At 34.5% G+C, this 17750-nt stretch overlaps 1 protein-coding gene across 1 annotated transcript; it reads right to left on the bottom strand.

Moving 5' to 3' along the window:
* Positions 1 to 15001: 15001 nt before the first annotated feature.
* On the bottom strand, positions 15002 to 16855 carry LOC149204022 (protein NUCLEAR FUSION DEFECTIVE 4-like). The gene is made up of 2 exons (XM_089397012.1): positions 15105 to 16855; positions 15002 to 15050 (listed from the first exon to the last, which is right to left on the bottom strand). The coding sequence occupies exons 1-2, from the start codon at positions 16853 to 16855 to the stop codon at positions 15002 to 15004; spliced, it is 1800 nt and encodes a 599-aa protein (XP_089253138.1).
* Between the last annotated feature and the right edge of the window lie 895 nt (positions 16856 to 17750).

Below are 17750 nucleotides of genomic sequence, written 5' to 3' on the forward strand. Positions count from 1 at the left end.
CAGTACAGCCTCCTATTGTGTGTTGTGTAGTTCCAGTGAGAAAGGAGTCACTGAGATCCTCAACTATACAATTCATTGATCTTGTCTCGAGTCATTATGAATTTCATAATCACGATGACTAGTTCTATTAATTGAGACTCCTTACTATGTAATATTTTGCCCCAACTTGCTCCCTATAGTGCATTGTTGAGTTCTAGTCAATAGTGAAGCCTTCCTTAGTCCCTCTAATTCCAAACTGCAGAATCCATGTATCCATCTTAATGGGTAGTCCTCACTATATATCATCAGTCAGGAAGCCCAATTCCTTGCCTCTTAGACCCCCTCACTGCATAAGAATAATTGTCAATCCCTCTTGTTCCTTTCATTGTGCAGTTTTATTTAATAGTGATGCCTTCCTCAGGTCCTAAATTCCTCAACCACAAAGTCCCCAAACCCCTACTTTCAAAACCCTTTCATGTTGCATCATCTCAATCAATATCTTGGATGAGTAAGGTAGGGAAAATTTTAAAGATGGAAATTTGTCTTAAAGTTTAGAAACCTCAACTAATCATGCTAGACTGTAATGTGAAAACTATAAAATATTTGGTGATATATTTGCAAAAGATTTGAAATTTATAATTTTTTTATATATACTCCCTATAGAATTTTGGAAATATTTAAGGTAAAATAATTTTATCTTACAAAGTAAATTATTAAAAAAAAAAATTGAAATTGGTCAATCTAAATTTTTGAAAAACCATGTAAAATTAGCCCACCTACAAATATTAGCCCCTAAAATTGTCCATGGAGTAAGGAGAGGTATAATAGGTGGTTTTTAGACTAATGTTGGCTTCGCATGAGTGCTCTGCATCCACAGATTTTAATGATTATAACAAGACAATGTAGTGCTAAAGAGAGGCTATCAAGGAGAGGCTACAAGAGAGTACCTGTGAAGAAAGAGTAGAGGGAGAACCATCATGAAGAAAACAAAGGAATATTGGATCTCGAGAAAGAATATGACTTTGAAGGTCCCAACAATCTCCTAAACCCTTTGGTCGGTCACAATGAAGAATAAACAAAGATATATCATGAATAATTTAAAATTGGAAGCAATAAGAAGGGCATCCTTGCAATGCCACGTCAACATGAAGTTCCACGTCATCATTTCCAAGTTGTGTCATGTACAAATATCATCACAATGTCATGTTTCAATGGGTCTTCCCACATGATGTGGAATGTAATTATGTATTTTCAAGAAAATGAGAAAATGTATAGGTATGGAAGTCGAAGACTTACATGTGGAATATGAAAATTCACATGTAGAACCCTGATTAAATCGAGGATCAAAGTTCATTTAGGAAATCCAAGAGCTATGATGGAAACTCAATAGTAGTGGGATATGAAAGTGTATTGCTCTTGTTATAAATACAACCTCATAAATAGAGAAAGGGCCTTTTCAAAGTCACAAAATTTAGAGCTCTAGTCTTGTCTTCTCTTATTTAGCATAGGAGAGAAGATCATTCTTTGGAGAAGTAAGAAGTGGCTTAATGTTCCACTACTAGACTTAGTGGCTTGCGGATGTAACTATGTACTTGAATCTTATAGTTAATCAAGAGAAGCTCATTAAAACAAATTTTTCATGCATGTATTGTGAATATTGTAATATTATTCTTTATATGATTCCGGTATATTTTATGATCATATGTACTAAAGAAATTAAAATACTTCATGGGGTTTGGTGCTTATCTTATTGAATGTATGTTGTATTTACTTTAATGATCGTTGTGTATATGTGAAATACTTCACTAGATATTAAATAAATCTTTCCTTTCTCTCGTGTACCTCTCTTAGGATAGTAAAATTACTTTCCTTATAGAGTCTCACTCCTTACTTCCCTCTCGTGAAATTATTCTTTTACACAATCTAATTGGTGTTTCACAGTGTCAACTTACTTGTTCATTTCAAAGGTTTTGTGCATACTCTCTTATGTTATTAATTTCATCTAAGGATAACTTTAGAGTAATAGTGGCTAAGATGGTACTCTGGATGGATCTCCTACTACAAATGGTGTAAAGTCTAATTAAGACTTCATATCAGGTAGACCCCCTTCATTAACAAATCTCTAGCAGTGTCAATAGTGATATAATTGTTTAATTGACAATAATTGAAAATTTATTGGTGAGAGGAGTCTTTGTTTCCAATATAGATAACCAAAAATGTTGTCTTATCTTCCACTAATATTTTAGCATTGGAAATGTGATGTTGTCATCCACAACCAAAAGGAATAATATTTTTCTCTAGCATTGGAAATGTGATGTTGTCATCCACAACTGAAAGAAATAATATTAATCTCATTTAATTTGGGTGAAGTTTAGGAAAACTAGTAGTTTCCCATTTCACGCCTTTATGTTGTGGATATGTCTTAATCGATATTTCTTTTACGGACACTTTCATATGATGGAAAATATTTATAAACCTTTAGAAAAAATTAAAATAATTTTTTATTCTTTCAATTTTCTAAAATTAAAATGTGAGCTTAGCGAGAGTTTCAAACATCCATATTTGATCATAATAATTTCATGGATTACTTGGAAAAACCTTTGTAAATCTAGTGATTCAAGAATTAAATTAAGACAACAAGTCATTTGATGTAGTAGAGCACTGTGAGCAAGAGGTGATCTAAGAAGCAGCTTAAGTCTAGAACGATAGGTATCAAAATTCAGTAACACTTCAAATAACCTCCATCATAAATTTCCATGAGAATGATATACCTTGATAATTTTTTCCAATAGGAAAGATCGTATTTTCTCAATTTATGTTCCATCAATTGAATATTAGCACATTAGCTATGAACATAATTAAATGCAGGTGTTTCACAACACTTTCATAAACATACATTGTGAATCATTGATACTAATGGTTGTAAAACATTCATTGACTAATGTCATTTAGTTCCATCATTTAGCATTCATTATCCAGTCCTATGAGCTTTGTAAGTGTACTAATGTTCTTTCCAAAGAGATCCAATTTTAATTGATGGTGGAATGGAGTTGTAGTAGTTCAGGGTTAGGTTGTCAGGTTATTCTATATTGGTCATTGATAATATATTGAATAAGTCTCCATTATGGACCCCTAATATAGAGAAATTTTGATAAGTATGTGATTTAATGGGAATTACTTTCTATCATATCGGGTACGTTATCAAATTTGTATGTTTTAATATTCACCTTTGGTATATTGGTAATTAGCTATGGGATAGTCGAGATGAAATCTACCAGGTTTTCCTCCAAATGTTAATAGAACCTAATAATATTTTTACATGGGATGCCAACATCATAGCATAATATGACATATTGGAACAAATATTGATATATCATGGTGTTAGGCTATTATTTATTGTGTCTCACATTTTTGGAATATCGAGAAACTAGCATATCATATCTTTCATGATTTTGTATTTTCTCTCAATAAACTAATACCCAATTTGTTGTTATCACTAGACAAGATGAAATTTTCCATTGAAGTGGTAACACATGGAATGTGTAGATGATGGCATGGAAGTTTGAAGATAAAATCTTTAATAGGTCATAAATTTGGCTAAATTCGGGTTGAACTATTGGCTTTAAGTGAAATTTATATGAATGGAAATCTATTGATGAGTGGAAGATAATGGTTTTCCAAGAAATGAACTTTAAGATGGCTAGATAAAGTAAACTTGATGACCCTAATTCCTTAAGTTAACCTAGGAGGGTGGGTCTAGATACCTCATCTTGTTAACAAATCACAAAGGGGTTAGGCATGTTAAATCACCTAACTATAGTTTCTTTACTAATGGCAATTATGTTTTAACAAAAAATAACAAGAATTTTTAATCCAACCCCTAAAGAAATCGTGTCTTGTCTCCTATAAGTTCCATTTCCTTAATTTTACTTAGCGACTAAAATCCATCACATTGTAGCCAACCCTAAACATGGAATACCTACATAATTCTAGACACTTCTTGTGAAAATGACTATATTTTTATACTTTAGTAATTTTGAGGTGTCGTTTTATATGGATCTTGCCCTGTACTTGAAATCCCCTTAATTATAAAGTGATACCAAGTTCCCAAAAAACCAACTTCGTTACCTTAGTAACTTGTTTATCGACTATCCATGTCTAATAACCAGATCTGGTGATTCACCCGTAACATTCCCAAGTGCGTCTAAGTTGTCATAAATGTGCTCAATTTTTCTATCCAAATCATGCTAAGTCCACCTACAATATTTACCCATCCCATATTATTCCATTTATTCAACTCATATTTCTTTATCCATGAAATTCACCTAGATTGACCCAATGCTCCTAAATATGGATACATCTACCTAAAACCGTCTAGCTAATCCAATCAAAGAACCCAAGTACATTTCGTGGATGTGCACGGATGAATTCATTTCCAATGTTATGTTTCAAATGAGTGTATATAATGATTGTGATCAATAATTACTTTTGTCAAAAGGAACTTTAGCCATCCATCACAACCCTTAATTATGGAATGTCAAACTTCATTCTTCCATATATAGTCCAAATAGCTAATTTATCAATCTCTCTAAACCACTCATGTGCATCATTTTTGCAAATGAGGCTACTTGTGTCAACCTTCTCTCGTTTTCTAGCCAAGTTCTCTTCCAAGCCTATCTTGGTGCATCCAATGAGCATGAATTTCCATTATCTATGGTGCATAAAGTCATTAAAAGGGTAATCAAACTTGTCCATGGCATACCTTGAAAATGGGCCAAGAAATCCAAATTGAAAAATAAGGTATCAAACTGTTATCATGTTTATCTATGTTATTCAAATCACTAATGTGATTTTCTGGTGGATTCAATTAAAATCTCACAAGGCTAAGGCCATATACAAGGTTTCCATTTGTTTACACCAAGGTTTTTGTTGTTGCAATATCATAATGGTATAGAGAGAAATAAATTTTCTCGTTTACTAAACATTATGCTTCTTAAGGAAATATTATCCCCTATACAAAGCCTTAAGATATGTGTCGGGTGTGGAGCTTACTTATCTTCTGTATTCAGAGGTTTCAGCTGAATGTATACCCCAGGAAGACTGTACACCCCTCCACACAGAGGGGTACGGGTGGGACTTGTCCCCCCCCCCCCCCCGCGGGGTTCTTGGGTGGTAAATCCACCCTGGTTGGGGGGTTCGGGGGCCAGCGGTCCCCCAGAAGGGGTTCGGGGGAAGTGCCTCTGAAGCTAAAAATAGATGTAAAGTTGCCTTCTAAAAGTCTAGTAACTTCTAGTCAATCTGGGCTATTCATTAGGTGGATGATCTGATGGTAGAAGTTATGCTTAATTTAGAGTTTTTTGCCCTAGAAGGCAACCCCTTACTATATATGAGGGAATTGTATTGTGTCTATGTAGATCTATATTCTGACTGAGGAAGAGAGAGGAGATTGAGAGAGAAGAGGGAGTTACAGTGGATGTGATGTAGGTTGTATCTCTTCAGTTTTATGGATAATATAATAAAAGAAGGACTGGCTATTTCTCCATGGACATAGCCCAAATTGGGTGAACCACATATATTTGTGTCTCTCTTGTTTTATGCATTTTCTATGTTTATATTTCTTCAAAATTTTATGTGCTCCATTGCTCCGTAATATATAATTTCCTAACAACTGGTATCAGAGCCGAAGGTTTATTTGGCTGATAAACTCATAGGAGAGAAGGGTTCCTGGCTCAAGTGGGAGTAATGGCGGAAGATGGTAGGTTTAGGGTCGAAAAATTCAACGGCCAAAACTACCAGCTATGGAAGATGCAGATGGAATATTATCTGTATCAGAGAGATTTGTACCTACCATTGAGCGGAAAGAGAAAGAAGCCGATGAGTATGATAGACACAAAATGGGATTTTCTTGACAGAAAGGCACTTGGAACAATATAGTTGTGCCTAGCGGAGTCAGTAGTGTTTAATATTTCAAAGGAAATGCCAACACAAGGTTTAATGTTGGAATTAGCCAAACTATATGAAAAACCCTTGGCGTCAAATAAGGTATTTCTTATGAAGCATTTATTTAATATGAAGATGTCAGAGGGTGGATCTGTCGCTGATCATTTAAATGATTTTAATACAGTTACAAGTCAGTCAAGTTCTATAGGGGTAAATTTTGATGATGAAGTTAGGGCTCTATTATTTCTATGCCTATTTCCAGGAAGTTGGAATGGTTTAGTTATGGCCATTAGTAACTTTGTTTCTTGATCTAGTACTTTAAAGTTTGATGATGTTGTCAGTGCTATCCTTAGCGAGGAAATGCAACGGGAAAGCTCCGGTGAGACATCAGGTAATGCTTTGAGTGTAGAGTCTAGGGGAAGAAAAATGGAAAGAGGAAAGAGTTTAGGATATTGCAGTAAATCAACGAAAGGCAAATCCAAGTCCATATCGGGGATAGTGTGCTAGAAATGCAGAAATAAAGGACACCTAAAGAAAGATTGTAGATCTCGGAAGGGAAAAGAAGGAGATCCACAACATGAAAACAATCATGAAGCAAATGTGACAGGTGAGGTGTTACAATATGCTTTGATTCTTTCTTTCAAAAATATTACTGATTCCTGGGTAGTAGATTTAGGGGCCTCATTCTATCCCACACCTGATAAGAAATATTATCATGACTATGTTCAAGGAGATTTTGGACAAGTCCATTTGGATGATGATAAACCTTGTAAAATTGTTGGAATGGGTAAGGTTCTTGTAAAACAGTAGAATGGAAACCAATGGCTACTAAAGGAGGTAAGGCATGTTCCATATCTGAAGAAAAATCTGATTTCAACGGGGTAGTTAGGCAGTGGAGGTTGTGTGACAACTTTCACAGATAAAGCTTGGAAGGTCACCAAAGGATCCCTGGTAATAGCGAAAGGAGAAAAGGTTGGTACATTGTATTTATGCAATGGTACTTCTAATTCTGTTAATGTTTTAACCTCTACAGGAGAATATATGGCATTGTGGCATTATAGGCTTAGGAACATGAGTGAGAAGGGGATGTAGATTCTTCACTCAAGAAATTTGTTGCCAGGTTTGAAGCATGTTGATTTAAAATTCTGTGATAATTGTGTTTATGGAAAACAGAAGAGAGTTAGATTCCTTAGAGTTGGGAAAGAAAAGAAGAGTGAAAAATTAGAGCTTGTGCATACAGATGTATGGGGACCTGCTTAGGTATCATCTTTAGTGACTCTCTTTATTATGTTACTTTTATTGATGATGCAACCAGAAAAACTTGGATTTATTGTATTCGAAATAAATCTGATCTATTTGATACTTTGAAGAAATGGAAAGCTTTGGTTGAAAATGAGACAGGGAAAAGGTTGAAGTGTCTCAGATCAGATAATGGAGGTGAATATTGCAGAAAAGAGTTTGATAGGCACTATTCAGAGAATGGAATTTGTAGAGAGAAGACAGTTCCAGGAACACCACAAGAAAATGGTGTGTTAGAAAGGATGAACAGGACAATCATGGAGTGTGCAAGATGCATGAAATTGCATGCAAGATTGCCTTTACAATTTTGGGTAGATGCTATAGATACTATTTTTTATCTAATAAATAGAGGGCCTTCAAGTTCCTTGGATGGTTGTATTCCAGAGGAGGCATGGATAGCTAAAAAGGTAAACTACTCATTTTTAAAAAAAATTGGTTGTGAAGCCTTTGTCCACATTAATAAAGAAAATAGAATAAAGCTTGAGTCAAAATCAAAGAAATGTACCTTTATTGGACATCGTGTTAATGATTTTGGTTATTTCTTATATGATTATGAAAATCACAAAATCATTAGGAGTAGAGATGAATATTCAATGAAAAGGTGTCGTATAAGAATCAGTTGCAGGAAAAGAAACAGAAAAAAAAAAAACATAGAATACACAGTGCTTGATGATATCATATGAAAGGTTATGGTGCCTGAAAATCATAATGATCAACAGCTAGAACAACAACCACAATAGTAGCAAGCACCTCAAACACCTGAAAGTGGTGTTAGAAGATCTACCAGGATAAGTAGACCCCCTGAACGATACTCTCCTTGATTATCTTATGTATTGTTGACTGATTCTGGTGAACCAAAATGTTATGAAGAAGAATTGCAGGTAGAAACCAAGAAGAAGTGGGACAAAGCCATGAAAGAAGAGATGGACTCCTTAGCACATAACCAAACATGGGACTTAGTCTGGTTACCTGCAGGTAAAACAACATTGCAGAATAAATGGGTTTACAGGCTGAAGGAAGAAGATGGAGGAAAACAGAGTTACAAAGCTAGACTTGTGGTGAAAGGGTTTGCACAGAAAAAGGGTATAGACTTTGATGAGATATTTTCTCATGTTGTGAAAATGACTTCAATCATAACTATTTTAAGTCTAGTAGTAGTTAAAGGTTTTCATCTTGAGAAGTTAGATGTAAAGAAAACTTTTCTCCATGGGGATTTGGAGGAAGAGATATATATGTTGCAGCCACAAGGTTATGAGGTAAAAGGGAAGGAGAAACTAGTGTGGAGGTTGAAGAAGAGCTTGTATGGCTTAAAATAGGCTCCAAGGCAGTAGTATCTAAAATTTGACAGGTTTATGTCTAAACAAGGTTATACTAGATGTCACTCTAACCATTGTGTTTATCTCAAAAGGAAAAATGATGACAACTACATTATATTGTTATTGTATGTAGATGACATGGTTGTTGTAGGTTCTAACATGCAGGAAATAAATGTGCTCAAAAGGAAATTGGCAAACTCATTTGCAATGAAGGATTTGGGTGTTGCAAAACAAATCCTTGGTATGAGAATAACTAGAGACTAGAAGAATTGCAAATTAACATTGTCTCAAAGTAAGTACATAGAAAAGGTGTTGAAAAGGTTTAATATGCAGAATGAAAAACCGATTAGTATACCTTGGCTAGCCATTTCAAATTAAGTAAGGAGGCGTGACCCAAGACTCAGGAAGGAATGGCTCATTAGTCTAAAGTTCCATATCCATCAGTAGTTGGAAGCTCAATGTATGCAATGGTCTGCACAAGGCCTGATATTTCACATGCAGTGGGAGTTGTAAGTAGGTACATGAACAATCTAGGAAAAGAACATTGGATGACGATGAAGTGGATTCTGAGGTATTTGAGAGGTACCACAAATCAAGCATTATGCTTTGGTGGTTCAAACATTGCTCTACAGGGATATGTCGATGCAGATATGGCGGGTGATAGAGATAACAAGAGGAGCACAACAGGGTCTGTGTTTACTATAGGTGGAACAACTGTCATTTGGGTCTCAAAACTGCAAAGTGTTGTTGCACTCTCAACAACAAAAGCAGAGTATGTTGCTGCTACAGAGGCTAGTAAAGAAATGATTTTGTTAAAAAGGTTTCTGGATGAATTGGGTAAGAAGCAGGAGTTGAGCAGGTTATACAATGATAGCCATAGTTCCATACATCTTTCAAAGAACTCTGCATTTCATTCCAAGACTAAGCATATACAGCTCAAGTATCATTTCATACGGTCAGCGTGGAGGATGGACAGTTGAAGCTAGAAAAGATACACACTAGCTAGAATCCTGTAGATATGTTAACAAAAGTTGTAACTAGGGAGAAACTAAGAATTTTCTAAGTTTCAATTGGTCTTCAAGTATGATGAAGAAAATGAGAAACAACAAGGTCCAAAGTGGAGTCATTGTCTAGTAAATGAAGCAGTGGTGGAGTTGCTATAATTAGTCTCCAAGTGGGAGATTGTTGGGTGTGGAGCCTGATGATCTTATGTACTCAAAGGTTTCAGCTGGATGTATACCCCAGGAAGACTGTATATCCCTCCATGCGAGGGGTGTCCCCCTCGCGGGGGTCCAGGGACTAGTGGTCCCCTGGCGGGGGTTTGGGGGCAGCGCCCCCGAAGCTAAAAATAGATGTAAAATTGCCTTGTAAAAGTCTAGTAATTTCTAGTCAATCTGGGTCGTTCATTAGGCGGATGATCTGACGGTAGAAGTTATGTTTAATTTACGGTTTTTTTTCTTTAGAAGGAAACCCCTCACTATATATGAGGGAATTGTATTGGGTCTATGTAGATTTGTATTCTGAGTGAGGAAGAGATAGGAGATTGAGAGGGAAGAGGGAGTTATAGTGGATCTGTTGTAGGTTGTATCTCTTCAGTTTGCTGGATAATATAATAAAAGAAGGACTAGCTGTTTCTCCGTGGACGTAGCCCAAATTGGGTGAATCACGTATATCTGTGTCTCTCCTGTTTTATGCATTTTCTGTGTTTATATTTCTGCAATATTTTATGTGTTCCATTGCTCCGTAATATATAATTTCCTGACAATATGATACCTAACGTTACTTGTGACCATCACTAATATATTTTGTAAGACTTTGTATGGTTCTGATTATTATTTTTTATCGTCTATTCATAAATAATTAGAAATTATAGTGGTCATTGTTTCTCTATTTGTTCTAAGGTATAATTACTACATACCATTTTCTTCTAACAAATATTTAATAATAAAAATTGGATAAGCAAAGATTTAGTCATTCATAATAGCATATAGAGAAGTCATATGCTTTTAGAACTCTTGGTATTGGTTGAAGAAATACGACATAGGTTTAAATAGAATTAGTACAAGCATTGGTTGAGAAATAACACAACTAGATTAAAATATAGAAAGAATTGAATGGTGCACAAGGAACTTGAGACACATTAAAATAAAAATAAATGTTATATGGAAATGGTTTTGTTAATTAATTTTATTAATCCTTTCTATATTAAAAATAGATGAATTGTGAAAATAATTTAATTGAAGCTAGCTACAAACATGTCTCACCTTAGTGAATATGGAAATAACAATTGAACTAAACTTTATTGATTAATAAACATTGTACTTTTTAGAATATAATATGATGTTCCTCATTTGTATTAGAATTTAGAAAATTAATAAACCTACATAGAGAATTACAAAATTTTGGAATATGTAATATTCTAAAGAAATAGTTACAAATATTTACAAATTATAATATTTGAAAGATATTTCAATTTCCAATATACTTATTTTACCTATATGTTACAACACATTTTTAATATATTAGTATATTAGTTTTATTATTGGACTCAATAAATTATTTAATATACATAAATTTTAATTAATAATTAAATATTTGACTTATTAATTTTTTTATACATTTCTTATATATACATCAAATAATAATAATTCTTATATATTTAATTTAATTCAAATCTAAATTATTGACATTATTAATTGTAACGTACCCCGGTAACCTCGCATATAAAAGCAGGGAGTTAGAATTTTTTTATACAAATTACCCACAAGTAATTATCCAATTCACAACTCCTCAATTCCTCATTAACCATTAGATATAATTTCCATTAATACATCAAATAAATTTCAGTAAAAGACAGTAAGTTGCATAACCATTTGCATAACTAGTAACCACTACTGTGGTAGTGTAACAACATAAACTGTCTCATGAACCTTGCATCCATTTCATGATTTTCCTTAACCATATTAATTAATCACATACTTTGGACATAATGATTATCACATCAAATAAAGAACCATCAACAACAAGGATTCATCATCATCAAACTCACGCAAAAGGAAATCACACCATTGAACACCAATATACCCTGGAAACTCCTTAGGGTGAAAACTAGCAAACGTTTAATCTTATTATTAAACGCTCGTGAGGGTTTTCACCCCTCACTCAATGGCTTATAAGGGATTACATCCCTTAACCATTGTTATAAAATTATTACAATGAATTAACATTAACATGTCACATAACTAGCTAAAAGCTAATACAGTTTCCATGAAACCCTTTACTTACATACCGCCACATGCAACATTCCTTGTGGCATGATTGTTCTAGCAATGTATGATCCCACAACTCGTACTCATCTACGTGGACCATTAGTCCTTTTTCTGCCACAATGTTAAGCATCACTTTTCTTTGGCACCAACCACCATCGTTTCCAGTTAATGTAGTTGTCAACAAGATTAGATACAATAGTAATCAATCAATAAGCAACCTCTAAAATTGATCTTTTAACATCTACTCATGTGCATGAGCAAGCATAACATACTAATTAATTATTACATATGTTCAAGTAAATACTTTTTTTACTTCCACAATGTTTATTCACACTAATGCATAATTCTCTTTAAGAAATCTAACCCATTAGTTCCACTAAAATGTATAACACAATCGTGATATCTTCATACATGTAATACACTATTGTTCCTATGCGTATGCACGTGTTCTTTTCACATAGTTATTTTTCGAGAACTCAACATAGTTTCTCTATCATACAAAGAACTTATCTCTATATCACAATGACTATTCTTTGTGCACACAATAGCTTATCATAATAGCGCTTCCTAAATGTCTGCAACTCATATTCTCTTCTCTAGAATACTACCATCATTTCATGTAACAAATTACTTACTTCTTTCTTAAAGGAAGTCATTATACTCTCAATTCTATATCATCCCATAGGTAGGTTCCTCGTTGCTTCCCTTTTAAGAAATTATTATAGATTACATCTTTATGCATAAAAATTCAGGAAAAATAGCATGGTTAACTTAACCTTTTATGCACTAAAATAAAGAAACCAACGCAAATCATCTAACAAGACAATATTTTCAAGAGATTATTATTTCTAAGAAAGTTAACATAATCATTTTTTCTATGTACACACAAAATCATATTTCCAAAGTCACAATAGCTACCCTTATGTGCAAGAAACGTTTGTTTTTTCTAACACAATTACTTTTACTTCAATGCACATAATCTTTTCATGAAACAAGTATGGATTCTTGATATGATATGAACACTATTCATATGTTTTAAGAATAGGAAACTCTATTTTTGTTTCAATAGACCTCTCATAAAAGCCATCATTATCATACATGAAGTATGCACACTTTTCTAAAATGAAACTATATTTATGTGTATATAAAACATACTCTTTCTTCAAGAAAGTTAGAAATGAATATCTATGTGCCTAGAAGCACATCATTAGCTATTTCTATCATGCATGTAATGCATAATTATTTCACTACAAACTTAGAAACTAGCTAGAATCATAATGCAATTAGCATATATCCCTTTTCAAGAAACTTTTATTAAATAAAAATACATAATCTTTAACTGCATGCATTGACATATTTTCTTTGCCAAGAAAACCTATAAGATATTCAATCTTTAACTTCATGCATTAACATATTTTCTTTACCAAGAAAACATATAAAATAATATTTCTTTTACTGCATGCATTAAAATTCTTCTTTACCAAGAAAACACATAAAATATTCAATCTTTAACTGCATGCACTAACATATTCCCTCAAGAAAGTGAGCAAGTTATTTATCTTTTCCCAGCTATACCACCACAAGCCGTCAGGTTCTTCATTCTTCTTTTATTAAATGTCAAGATGTGATTCGATTTCTTTACCATAGTCGTGATACAGATGAAATCGTGGCTGTCTAAGATCTTTCTTTTTTCTGCGAGCCTACACCTTCGGAGGGTGGGCAAAAGGCCATAGCTCTTAGCCACAGCGTTAAGTGGCACCTTCCCAAACTACAACTTCATGTACGTTCGCTCCAACCAACGAACTATCATTTTCTTCAAGTTCGGGTACCAAACACAATCAACATATCATGTAACCCATGCATGATATCCTAATACTAGCTCCTTCACTCCTCTACTGTTTGCCTCATTAAGGCTTTGTTGAAAAACAGTAAAACAACGCCTATTGAACCGATCACCAACAAGCTCTCTCTTTCATTGGATTCCAAGAGAATGTTCCATCATGCAGGCAATTTGGTTCTCTCGACTTCTACTTATTCCGCTCTTTTAAATGTACTTTAAACTCAAGCGCTACTACTTGCACAACCTCGTTGGAGTTTCAAAAACTCCTTGACCATCGAGCTGTGTTCTAGCAATCCTAGTCGATTCTCAATGAATACCTTTTTACCAAGATTTCCCTTCTTGATTCCCCTCATTCGGTTTTCACAAATACCAAGAATTAGTTTTATAACTAATTCGTAACTTTTGATTTTACCTTGGGTTATTTACGAGAGGCATATAACATTAACAAATATTTCTTAATTAATTATAATTAAAAGTGATTTTATATATGGTTATAACTAACCTCAATAATGTAGAGTTATCACTTAAAAAAATACTAAAAAAATTAATAGATTAATGTACTATCTATTACATAAAAGAATAATGATAATTAAAAATCACAATAGCATATATGATATAAAGTAGTAGAAAATAAAAAGTTATTCATAAAAAGTGAAATATTGAAATATTAATATACAATTTATATTAATGAATAATTGGTTATAAAATAAATAAATAAACAAAGTATATCACATAATATCATAAAATGAATTATATTTCTTATCCCAAAGAGAACCGTGATGTATTACATAATGTCATATATCATCTAGGTTGTAAAATGCAAAACCAAATTGCACGCATAAAAATCAATAGATATTTTTTAAATAATTATTATATTAGTGATTATGCTGAAGAATACGGAGTATATGAGTACAGAAAGCTAACGATGAAAATGGAGTATAGAAACATTAATTTTCACTATGTGAATAAGAAGAACAATGAGAATAAAAATCTACTAATATTGTGCTGGTAATTCATTGATTCCAACATCCTGATTTGTTTGTGTTAATGTTTGCAGCAAGGCTGTCGTGCCAAAAATTCTAGACGATGAACAAATAAACACTCTAAAGCCTACTATGACCCATGACCTACTGCCTTTACTTTGATGAGAATAAAAATCTACTAATATTGTGCTGGTAATTCATTGATTCCAACATCCTGATTTGTTTGTGTTAATGTTTGCAACAAGGCTGTCGTGCCAACAATTCTAGACGATGAACAAATAAACACTCTAAAGCCTACTATGACCCATGACCTACTGCCTTTACTTTGAGATACTCTGAAGAAAACATTAACAAGTTTTATATTCCTAACTAGCTTTATTGCTTCCCTGCTGTCTGAATTTCAACCTCGGCAGCCAGCACATTCCTTTGATTATCATGTTCCGCTTTCTTTATAACATGGGATGCTGTGTTGGCTGGCTCTTTAAACTTGGCATATATATCACCTTTGTAGAATTGCCTCATTCTCAGGACAAGAATAAAAGAAATCATGGCTCCAAAAAGGGTCACGGTTGTCATAATGATAAACGAAAGCTGAAAACATTTATGCCCAGTGCAAGTAAGCGCGCTCTGAGACGAACAAGTCCCAAGAGCAGTACACTGCTTTGTTGCCTCTTGGTCATACATGTTCCCCACACCTCTGACAGACAGAAGATAAACTCCCAAGGGGCTCGCAACCGCTCCAAAATTATAAAGAGTGGCATAATACTTGAGACCAAATATATCTGAGATGACTGCATTATTTAGAGGCCATTGAGCTCCCAAACACAGTCCATTTATAATGGACGCTATGTACAGTGAACCCGGAAGTGCGAAAGCTATGAAAATATGTCCAATGCAAGCAATAAGCAAAATTATCGTCAACATCAGCGGCCTGGGAAATTTATACTTCTGGAGAAGAATTTCCGATACAAAACCAGCAAGAACGCGGCCTAGAAAATTCCATATGCTAATAAGAGCAATAAAGGTGGTTATAGTCTGGTGGATGTAACCAAGAGAGTTTCCAACCTGTCCCATATTATCAATGGCGGTCACAGTTGATCCAATCCCACAAACACTGGCTAAAAACAGAATGAGCATATCGAGACTTACTAAAGCTTGAGGAATTGTGAAGTCGTCTCCTCTTTTGGGGCTTTTCAAGTATTTCACTATACGGGATACAATAGAAGCTCTCGCTCTCATTTCATCGCTACTATTAGCAATATACTCTCTGCCGGTTATCGATTTTCCTTCCTTGATCTCTGAGCAATGTTGAGGATCATTCATCTCTTCATTTTCTATTGTAAGAAAACTGATTTCAGCATGATCTACTATGGTTGAGACGGAGGTCTCGGTGGAAATCTGTTGCTGCGTCCTTTTGTCCATCTCTGCCTTAACAATCACTACAAGAGGAAGCGAAAGGAAAACCACGATAATTGCAACAACAATTCTGTAGCCTGCCTTAGGTAAATTCTTCATCGTATTCTCCACTACGATGAGAAGCATAAGAAATACAGTTAATCCTAGAGCTATGTAGAGAAAGTGGTAGAATCGCTTCAGCTCATTTCTTTCCGTCGTCTCTTTTGTAGGACGAACTATCAACATTACAATCAGAAAAACAGCACTAGGTAAGTAGCCAAGAAGAAGAATCAGACCAGCCGATCCACTGGCACTATTCCCATAAATTGCATAGTAAATCTGAGTGAAAATTTCTCCACTCAAACCCACAAATCCTTTCAGAAGCCCCAGCACAACTCCTCGGCTCCGAGGGAAATTCTTGACACACGTAACCAGAGGTCCCGTGTTGGTAAATGTCTGAGAATTAGCTCCAATGACTATATACAAATACATCTGCCATAACTTGGGCTTGGCAATTCGTCGGGTGACAGATAACCATAACAATGAATATCCAACGATATTCATGATGGCTCCAACGCCAAGAACAACCCATGGAGGGCTGACTTCATTGATGAGACCTGCAACAATCCCAACATTAGCTCCTAGATCCTTGAAAAATGCCAAGGTATTCAATGTGCTCTGACAATAGCCCAGGGAAGCTTTTATTGCTTCTGAGTAATCCCCAAACATATAAGTGCCACCAGAAAATGACATAATAAGGAACGACACAAATACTACAAACCATCTTCCCATGACCACTCTTTTGGCCAAATCAAACACCTCACTCCCCTCCATCATATTCACCAGAGCAACACAGAGAAACAACCGCAATTTCGTTTTGTTCGAATATCTTACAGGGATTTTCGATCCCAAGCAAAAATGCGTTGGGAGTCGAATGTTTACTACTAGACAACTAAACCCAATGACGGGAATAATTGGTTCCGCACTTGCTTAAATAAAAAATTGAGCATTTGAATTCGTAGAACGCGAGGCACGTCGGAAGAGTTGCGTTTGGTAACTTATAGATATCAAACAGATGTGAAAACAAGTCAAAGTGTGGATTTTCGGCGCAAATAGCGTCGCCTAGCGTTGCCTTTTTTAAGAATAGGACCGTGTCGACTAAACAATCCTTCCGTAGAAACAGACAAAAATGTTCCAAATATGTGTAATGGATATCAAATTAATTGAAAGGATATATAAGTATTTTAGAAATATTTAGCTATCATTATTGGATTTATTATTCAAGTAGTTCACAGCTGGTTGAAAGTGCTCTTATAAGGATTAAAGTTATCTTTGTATAAATAAAGAATTCAGTAAATAAAATATGTAGTGAGTAAATAAAGATGTGTGTGCCCATCTCTCAATAAAATATTTAGTGAAAATAAGTTATTAAGAAATAGTTAAACATGTAGTTATATGTTTAATAAATTTGACATATGTAGTAGATTATTGGATTTAAATAAATTATAAAAAGGGATAGTGGTTAAATTCTTGATATTTAACACGGATGTCGGTGATTACCAAAGTCATTAAAATGATGAGACGACAGGGTGGCGGACGAGCTGGCCACATGGGCCCTTGCAACTTCCCCCATGCCAATCTAAATTGCATTCAAGGCACCTTGCAGGCACCATTTAATGAATGCACAGGCCGAGACATAACCGAATCACACATAACAATGGAGCTTGCA

Source organism: Pinus tabuliformis, chromosome 1_2 (assembly GCF_031772625.1).
Source record: "Pinus tabuliformis cultivar Carrire ecotype Pingquan chromosome 1_2, CPIR1, whole genome shotgun sequence".
Classification (NCBI taxonomy): Eukaryota; Viridiplantae; Streptophyta; class Pinopsida; order Pinales; family Pinaceae; genus Pinus; species Pinus tabuliformis.

Excerpts from the sequence above, each read along its gene's own strand:
- LOC149204022 (XM_089397012.1), bottom strand. The coding sequence starts at position 16,855 with ATGGAGGGGAGTGAGGTGTTTGATTTGGCCAAAAGAGTGGTCATGGGA. Across the intron at positions 15,051-15,104 it reads ATATATGCCAAGTTTAAAGA|GAATGTGCTGGCTGCCGAGG; the intron begins GCCAGCCAACAC and ends TGATAATCAAAG.